At 61.6% G+C, this 9,153-nt stretch overlaps 1 protein-coding gene across 3 annotated transcripts; it reads left to right on the top strand.

The window, feature by feature from the left end:
* Window positions 1–309: 309 nt before the first annotated feature.
* CDC37 (cell division cycle 37, HSP90 cochaperone) lies at window positions 310–8,810 on the top strand. 3 transcript variants are annotated; one of them, XM_037818234.1, is made up of 9 exons: window positions 310–496; window positions 5,383–5,664; window positions 6,010–6,118; window positions 6,210–6,325; window positions 6,408–6,530; window positions 6,866–7,048; window positions 7,134–7,205; window positions 7,391–7,556; window positions 8,277–8,810. In XM_037818234.1, the coding sequence occupies exons 1-9, from the start codon at window positions 395–397 to the stop codon at window positions 8,792–8,794; spliced, it is 1,671 nt and encodes a 556-aa protein (XP_037674162.1). In that variant the 5' UTR covers window positions 310–394; the 3' UTR covers window positions 8,795–8,810. The 3 variants fall into 3 exon arrangements, with proteins under 3 accessions (XP_037674162.1, XP_037674163.1, XP_037674164.1); XM_037818235.1 differs by having other exon boundaries at window positions 7,391–7,619; window positions 8,277–8,408; XM_037818236.1 differs by lacking the exon at window positions 7,391–7,556 and having other exon boundaries at window positions 8,277–8,516.
* Window positions 8,811–9,153: the final 343 nt, after the last annotated feature.

The raw sequence follows: 9,153 nt of genomic DNA, 5'->3' as shown, positions 1-9,153 counted from the left end.
ATTGCGGCCTGGCCAAAAGAACAATCGTCGCCCTCAGTCTCGCCCACTGCCCTCCTCCCCCACGGCTGCCGCAAGGGCCCGCCGGAGGGGGACCGAGAGATGAGGGGCGCTCACTCCCGTGTGACCCGAGGAGCTGCCCAGCGCAGCCCGGGAGCCCGAGGAGGGGGCTTCTGGGCTGGGACTCCCGCGCTGGGGAAACACGTGGCAGGGCCCTTTAAGGGCTGTCTTGGTTGCCAGCGCCGCTGTCGCGGTTACTAGGGATGTGACGTCGTGCGCGGGCGGGCGCGCGCGCGCCTGGGCGGAAGCGGAAGGGGCGGGGCTCCGCGGGCCTAGTCTTCAGCGCCGCCGCCGCTGCTGCCGTGGGAGCCGGAGCGGGCCGGGCAGCCCCGATAAGATGGTGGACTACAGCGTGTGGGACCACATCGAGGTGTCGGACGATGAGGACGAGACGCACCCCAACATCGACACGGCCAGCCTCTTCCGCTGGCGGCATCAGGTAGAGCTGGCGCGCGCCCGCCCCTTCCCTCCGCCCGGGCCCCATCCCCCCTCCAGAGTTGGGGTCCCTGGAGGGACCCCGCCGTTGACACCTGGCCTCCCACCCCACGGTCTGGACCCTCAGGGTCGCCCGGGGTCCCTTCGATTCAACTCCGGGCCCCTGAGTCCCTGCCTAAGTTACCCCCCGAGACCCTCTCCGATTATTGCGTGAGATTTCCTGATGACCCCTAGGAACCTTGGGGGTTCCCTCAGTCCTGGCTGGGACCCTCTGTTTACACCCAGGACTCTACCTCCGAATCGACACTCTCCATGCTTTGATCCTGTCCTGGCATTTATTTGCCTTCTGGCGTCTTGAGACTGAGGATTCCCAATCAGATCCCGAGAGCGAGCCTGTTTTCTCCATACAGCAAGGAACCTTATACCCTGAGATACCCGTTCCTGACCGGGGACCCTGATCCACGCCTGGTACCCCTTCGCTGTGGTGTAGACCCGTGCCCCACCAGCGTCCCCAGTCCCACCCGGGACTCGACAGCCAGCTCCCACCCTGGTGGAGCTCCAATTCCGGCTGCTCTTCCTTTTGCCTCATTGACTCTTTAGCCCATTTCCCATTACAAAGGGAACCCCGCCCCCATGGCTTCCGGCCCAGCTACAACCCAGCTCTAGCTGGCAATAACTTGGCGGTAGGGATTCCTGCCCACCTCCCAGTCTGATTCCAAATTCATGACCCCTTTTTTTATCTACCTGCCCAGAACAAAAACCCCAAATCCACACCCCCAAATCCCAAGTCTGGGTGACCCGTGTCCTACCACCCAGCAGAGTGCTCACGAGCAGCACGGTGGCCCTCATAAGATGTAAGGGTCTAACCTGCTCCCCCAATTAGAGCGCCTGCACCCACATACCTGGGCCTGTTATACTCGCAGCCTGAGGGGTAGATCTCTCAGAACCTTCCGGTGAGGAATTTCCCACCCCAGCCTCCCGGGTGTGTGGCAGCTCCCAGTCATTTTTCCAGAAGCTTCTAGAAGGGCACTCCCCATCCTTCTGGAACACTGCGTGAGCCCCTACATCTGGCCCCCAGCCTCCTTTCCAACCGCCCAATCCTTAAAACATCAGTCTCGGGGTAGTATACCCTCTGGTCCAGCCACTGGAGTGTGGTAAGAAAGTTCTAGCATTCTATTTTTTACTCTGTGTAATATTTTAATAGGAAATACATACCTAAGACCTCTGCAAAACCCTAAAGGATATTCTCAGGCACGCCTATTTCAGTCACATAAAGAGGTTACTCTTTGCTGCTGCTTGGAAAGCCATTTGGTCCTGCCCTGCTGTGTGAGGCCCCTTCTCCCCGTAGCGTCCTCCTCCTTGGCTCAGAACTTCTTCCTATATTGCCAGTCAGCACCTCACCCCTTTCCTTAGTCTCCCAGGCCCCGAGTGGTGGTGACAAGTGGAGGAGGCGGGCGGTGAGCAAGCTTGGATTCTAACCCTGGCCCTGCTGCTTGTCACCTTCCCCTGTAGTGGAGTGAGATGCAAAACCTTTTAGCCCCGCGAACAAGCATGACATAACCCCATCCTCTGTAAGAATGAAATGAGATCAGTTCCGCAAAGAACTTGGCTCAGGACCCGATGGGGAGTAAGTGTTCTGGAAGGGGTGATATGGTTAGTAAAACGTTTGCCTGGCACCGTGGTTCTGAGCTCAGGCCCGGCCACCTGGGTTCAGGGCCAGGCCCCCTCTGCACCACTGAGGAGCTGTGTGTCCTCCAGTGAGTTGTATGAATGCTCTGTGCCTCGGTTTACCCAACTGGGAATATTAAAAAGTACCCACAACAAAGGGTTGTTGCAAGGCTCACGTTATTTAAAGTCTAGAACACTCTTGGGATAGTACCCAGCATGTAATAGTTTTAGCAGTTATCCTTGTCATTATTTTGGGAATTCATGCTCATGGTAAAAGAATTCTGAAGCTTCCAGAAGGGACATGGGGTCATGGAGTCTTCCCAACCCCCACTCCCCTGCCCGGAGACAGCTTGCTGTTGCTGGTGTCTTGTGGCTTCTTGCAGTGAGCTGTAGACCAGTGAGATTCCATGAGCCTCAGTTTCCCTATCCCTTGGGTCCTTCCTGCGGCCCTGGTTTCTGTCCTGCCCACTCTGCTCGGGCCCCTCCTGGACATGAGGTGTAAAGCCCAGGCCAGGCAGACAGCCACCACCCCCCCACCGGCTCCTGGAGGCCTTTATTTAGCTGTGTCCTCCCTGGCAGTGGCTCAGAGGACACCGTGGAGAGCTCAGTGGCCGCAGAGCTAAAACAAACCGGGTGGTCGCTTCCTGCCGCGGCCCGGGTTTGGCTGAGATGGCCGCCGCAGGGAGCCCCTCGCGTGGTGGTGGAAGATTCCAGGGCCGCACAGGCCCATCGTGGGAAAGGACAGCAGCAGAAGCTGGGATTCCTGTCTCTTACCTGTGCTCGTGAAGCACGAGCCTTCTCAACCCATTATCCGTATGGGGAAAAGTGAGGCTCAGGGTGGGCTATGTCTGCGATCGGGCGTTGGCGCCAAGCCCACGTCTCCCAGTTTTCACCCACTGGGTACCTGGCCCTGAGCTAGAACCTGGGGCTGTAGCTCAAATCACGCACAGAAGCGAGTCAATAGAACATTCCAGTGACAATGGCAGTGACACTGGAGGTCATGCTGGCTCTCATGGGCTGCATGCTTGCTGCGTGGGCAGCCTTTATAGAGTGTAATTCATCTAGTTCTCCTGACAGCCCTGCAAGGCCCTGTTTCCCAGAGGGGGAAACCAAGGCAGGGGGTGATTTTTAGCTACTTGACCGAGGTCACTTCGCTAGTAAATGGTAGCGCTGGGTGCAGAGACGCTGTTCTAGGAGCAGCCACCCCCAGTTGTAGAGTGTTCACTCTGGGCCAGAAATTGAGCTGAGTGCTTGAAGGACATTTTCCTGTTTGAGCCTGAGAGAGAGGGAGGGGGTTGTCCCCTTGGACAGAGCGCAGTGACGGCAGCCAGCCTGGAAGTGGCCCTCACGCCGTTCAGCGTGGCTCCAGGCTCTTTGCTTGCATCAGCTCCTTAGCCTTTCCCAGTGCCACCCTGTGAGGGAGCCGCTCTCGGCTGCATTTGACAGATGAAGACACCAAGGGTCAGAGTGGTGCGGGGATCAGCCCAGGGGCACCCAGCCAGGACCTGGCGATCGTGGGGTGTGACCCCAGCTCTGGGGTCCCAAGGCCAGCACAGGGGAGAGTTGAGTGACGATGGCGGAAGTGTCTGTGGGGCTGTGATGTCCCAGTGGGGACACTTGGGGAAGGCTCTGTCGAAGCTGAGGTTGGTGTCAAGCCAGGGAAGGAGGGTTCCGGGTACAAGAAAGAAGACGCCCAGGGGCCGGGAATCAAAAGCGCACTGCTGCATCGGGGGGGTGGCGGGGGTCAGCATCTGCCTGGACCCGGAGCTGGGAGAGGGGGCTGGGACCCAGCTCCCCCAGGGCCCCAGTGCCAGCCGAGGAGCTTGGGGAGTGGCCAGGGGGTCCCATCTGAACACAGACACTCCAGGGCAGGTGGCGGGTGAGCTGTGTACGTGTGTCAGAGCCGAGCAGGCCCCGTGGAGTGGCTGGAGCCGGGAGCCTGGGGGTGGGACCAGGGGGGTCTGGGCAAGACCCCAGGGCAGGCGGGGCCAGAATTCAGGAGATGGGGCACCATGACAGAACTTGGGGTACAGAGGAAGACAAGGTACCTGGGGAGTAACATCGGGGGGTGGGGGGGGCAGAGGCAGAAGGCCATGGACCCCCAGCTGGGGCTCAGGAGGGCACACTGGCCTGGAGACAGCTGAAGGGGCCCCGGCCGTGATCCAGGAGAGATTGGGGGTGGAGCCAATTGGGGAAACATCTGGAAGTGGAAACTGTCAGGGCTTGGTGGCTGAGTCGCCAGCAGGAGGAGGCGGGGAGACGTTTGCTGAGGGGAGCTGGTGGGCAAGGGGGAGCATGGCTGTGGGCGGCTCCAGCGAGGAGGGACATCTGTGGTCATCGGTGGGGGCGGGCGAGGGGCTTGGCGGCAAGCGCCAGGAAGAGTCCCCACCCGGCACCTAGTTCTGGTGCAGGCACTGGAGACCCAGTGGTGGAGAAATCCCCACCCTCGTGAGCTCCTGTCCTGGGAGGGGGGCAGAGACCAAAACGTGCTAAGTCATTGCCACGGTGTGTTAGAAGGTGACAGTGACCTCCAGTGAGTTGTGTGAACGCTCTGTGCCTCAGTTTACCCAACTGGGAATATTAAAAGTACACGTGCCATACGGTGTGTTGTGAGGCCTATGTTATTTAAAGTCTAGAACACCCTTGGGATAGACCCCAGCACATAATAGTTTGAGGAGAAAGATAAAGCAGGGCCTGGGGTGAGGGGGATTACGGGGTTGTGATCTTCAGGAGGGTGTGCAGGGGGCCTTGTCTGCAAGGACGTTTGAGCACGAGGGCAGCTCCGAGGCGGTCAGCTTTGTGGAGATATCCAGGCAGACGGAACAGCCAGTGCAAAGGCCCCGGGGCTTGATGTGTGTTCAGGAGAAGGCCACGTGGCCAGTGTGACTGGAGGGAACGAGCAGCGGGGAGTCAGAGGAGATGAGCGGCAGGGAGGAGACAAGGCAGATGGTACAGGGCCTGGTGGGCTGTGGGGATGCCTTTGGCTTTTGTTCCAAGTAAGGTGGGAGCCACAGAGGGTTCTAGGCAGCAGACAGCAGGCCCTGAGTCAGATGTTCACGGGGCAGATGGTGGTGCGGACGTTCTCTGGCCGTCACACAAGCCGCTTGTGGGGGTCCTGGGCTCCCACAATACCCCTGGGCCCCGGGCCTGGGCTGGGCTGGGGTTGGGGATCAGGGGACAGGCTGTTTTCCTCATGACGAGCCGTCGGCGTCCGCCCCACAGGCCCGGGTGGAGCGCATGGAGCAGTTCCAGAAGGAGAAGGAGGAGCTGGACAGGGGCTGCCGCGAGTGCAAGCGCAAGGTGGCCGAGTGCCAGCGGAAGCTGACGGAGCTGGAGGTGGCCGAGGGCGCGGGCGGCCGGGCAGAGCTGGAGCGGCTGCAGGCCAAGGCGCAGCAGCTGCGCAAGGAGGAGCGGAGCTGGGAGCAGAGGCTGGAGGAGATGCGCAAGAAGGAGAAGAACATGCCCTGGAATGTGGACACCCTCAGCAAAGACGGCTTCAGCAAGGTGGGCCCGGGGCCGGGGCCAGCGGGGGGCACGCGTGCGCGCAGGGGGGGCCGGGCAAGCCAGGAGGGCGCCGCCGAGTCGCCACTGGGAGCAGGTGGGGAGTACGGAGGGGCGCGGGTTTGGGGGGGCCGGGCGGATGAAGCACCCCACCGGTCCCCCCCTCTGATCTGCCCCAAGGCCCTAGTGCACGGCCACACCTGCCACGCCCCAGCACCCGCCGCCCTGACGCTCACTGCGCCGCCGCCGTGGACGGGATGGGCGCTGCGGCCACGGCCTGCCCGGGGGGGCTCGAGGAGGCGCCCCGTGGCGTGGCCCCGGCCCACTCCCCCTCTCCCCCCGCCACAGAGCATGGTCAACACCAAGCCCGAGCCGGCCGAAGAGGACTCCGAGGAGGTGAGGGAACAGAGACACAAAACCTTCATGGAGAAGTACGAGAAACAGATCAAGCACTTTGGTGAGCCGGGCAGAGGGCCCTGCCTCCGCGCGAGGGGCCGGGGGGTAAATAAGCGGGGGCTGGCCCCTTCACCCCTACACCCTCCCCACAGGCATGCTCCGCCGCTGGGACGACAGCCAGAAGTACCTGTCGGACAACGTCCACCTGGTGTGCGAGGAGACGGCCAACTACCTGGTCATCTGGTGTATTGACCTGGAGGTGGAAGAGGTGAGGGGCACCCGGGCCCGGGGAGAGGCCCCGCCCCGAGACCGCCACTTGGTGACGCGGTGCCCGTGCTCGCTCTCGGCAGAAGTGCGCGCTCATGGAGCAGGTGGCCCACCAGACCATCGTCGTGCAGTTCATCCTGGAGCTGGCCAGGAGCTTGAAGGTGGACCCCCGGGCCTGCTTCCGGCAGTTCTTCACCAAGATAAAGGTTGGCCCCCCCAGCCAGCAGCAGGACGCCGCCAGGCTCCGTGCCTGAGCACCCGGAAGAACAAAGCGGCCCGAGCCGAGATGGGGGGAATCTGAGGCAGGCCAGGTTGGGGGCCGGTCGGGAGCTCAGAGGGGGCTGTGCTGAGTTGAGGGGGGCGCCTGGGCCCCGCCAGGCAGGCCGCGGAGGAGGTGGGGGCCCCGCGCCTGCCATTCGGGGGGCGTGCGGGTAGGAGGGCACACGCGGTGTGGGTGGCCGCAGTGGCCCCAGGCAGGACTCGGGGACTGGGACAGGGAGGGGGTCCCGGGCCAGCGACCGCCCCCGCCGCCCCCCCGCAGACGGCTGACCGCCAGTACATGGAAGGCTTCAACGACGAGCTGGAGGCCTTCAAGGAGCGCGTGCGGGGCCGCGCCAAGCTGCGCATCGAGAAGGCCGTGAAGGAGTATGAGGAAGAAGAACGGAAGAAGCGGCTGGGCCCTGGCGGCCTGGATCCCGTCGAGGTCTACGAGTCCCTCCCCGAGGTGCGGCAGCCCGGGCGGGCGGGAGGGTGGGCAGGGACCCGGGACCCCAGGCGCTGACCCCGGCCCCCGGCCTCTGCACCCGCAGGAGCTCCGGAAGTGCTTTGACGTGAAGGATGTTCAGATGCTCCAAGACGCAATCAGCAAAATGGACCCCACGGTGAGTTGCTGCCCCCCAGGCCCCTCCCAGCCACCCCGGGTCCCGCCTTCCGCCCAAGCCTGCTCCACCTCTCCGAAGAAGGAGGAAGGGGGGATCATGTGGCAGCCAGCAGGGCAGCCAGGCTCTGCGCCCCGTGCTCACCTCCACTGCTTGAGCACCTGCTGCATACCCGGCTCTGCTCCTAGATGACAGCGGATGCAGAGCGGGGAGCACCTGCCCCCCCCCCCATTTTCCCCATTGCCGTGTGGGCCTCAGAATCCCCCACACCACAGCCGACCGCAGCTCTGTCCGTCACCACGTGGCCCGAGGAGAGATTTCCTCATCCAGAGTTTCTCAGGATCAACTCACACAGTGCGTGCTGGGAAGCCGGTGGTTCTGCTGGTAGATGAGGACATCGCGTCTTAACAGACCTTGGTTTGATACCGTTCCGGCCACATGGCTCCCTGGCTAGCTACGCTGGTGTCCTCATCTGTAAAATGGGTCTAATCGCAGAGCTGGCCCAAGGTTTCTAGAAGCTTCCCTGGAAGTTAAACGTCATTAAACTTTGATGAATTTAAATAGCATAAGCTAGCTCAGGGGTTAGGAAACTATGGCTCACAGGCCTGCTGCCTGGTTTTATCAATAAAGTTTTATCGGGACACAACCACGCTCCCCGATCCTTCTTATTTCCTTGAACTGCTTCTGCGCTCCAGCAGCAGGGCTGAGGAGTTCTGGCTTAAATCGTGACAGAGACAGTTTGGCCTGCAAAGCCTAAGATATTTGCCATCCGACCTTTTGCAGAAACAGTTTGCTGGCCTCTGTTCTAGACCCATGCTATTTTAATCTAAATTCATCCAAGTTAAATAAAATTTACAGTGCCCTTTCTCAGCCTCAGTAGCCACATTTCAAGTGCTCAGTGGCCTCGTGTGGCTAGTGGCTCTTGGGCTGGACGGCACAGATTGTAGAGCATTTCCATCCTGGCGGAAAGTTCTTCAGGGCAGCCGTAGGCTGGAAGAAGCAGTAAGCGGGCCCGAGGGGCGCGCGGGGGCAGGTGGGGCGGCCCCACCTCACCCTCCCGCCTTCTCCCCACAGGACGCCAAGTTCCACATGCAGCGCTGTATCGACTCGGGCCTCTGGGTCCCCAACTCCAAGTCCAGCGAGGCCAAGGAAGAGGAGGACACGGGGCCCGGGGACCCCTCGCCGGAAGCTGTCCCCAAGCCGGGCAAAGAGAAGGACATCAGCGCCTGAGCCGCCACCACTGCCACCTGCCTGCCCGCGGGACCCTCCATCTCGCCCCCTTTCAGGAAACAAAAATAGACAACCGTCTCCCCAGCTCCTGGCTTCCTCCACTTTTGCTGCTTCCCCACCCCTGCCCCTCAGCGCTCATCCCAGCCTCTGCTGTGAGTCAAGGGGCTTCACTGCCTGCAGCACCCCCCCCCCCCATCAGCATATGCCAAAGGCCCGGGGGTCCAGGGAGGGGCACAAGCCACCAGGCTGGCCCCGTGGGGTGGGGGGCTCCCCAGCCGAGAGCCAGCTCCAGTCACTGTGGGCTCTGTTCAGTGTTCGTCTGCTATCGAGTCTCCTATTTGCACACAGTGATCTTCAAATAAAGGATTTCAGACGCTCGCCAGGGATGTTGGGAGGGCTGCTGGTTTTTAGCTCTTGTCCGGGGGGCAGGAGGAAATCAGTGTTGGGGGCTGGTCCATGACACCCCAAGAGCTGTCGGGACTTTCCGTCCCCCGTCCAGGCTCTCGCAGCTGCTGTTCCTGGGCCCACAACAGCTTGCACTTGCTCTCTGTGTCCCCCCTGCCCTCAGTCCTCTGCTGGTCTTACCCTTTGGAGCCTTTTCCTGCCCCTTCTGTGCCACCTCAGCAGGTGGCACCACCGTCCACCCAGTAGCCTCATTGTCAGCTCCATACCTTGGCATCTGTGTGGTCAGCTCAACTCCTAAAACAGACCCCAGGTCTGC

Source organism: Choloepus didactylus, chromosome 25 (genome assembly GCF_015220235.1).
Source record: "Choloepus didactylus isolate mChoDid1 chromosome 25, mChoDid1.pri, whole genome shotgun sequence".
In the NCBI taxonomy this organism is placed as follows: Eukaryota; Metazoa; Chordata; class Mammalia; order Pilosa; family Megalonychidae; genus Choloepus; species Choloepus didactylus.
The sequence above is the reverse complement of the archived record's forward strand: the minus strand, read 5'-3'. Positions and strand labels throughout refer to the sequence as shown.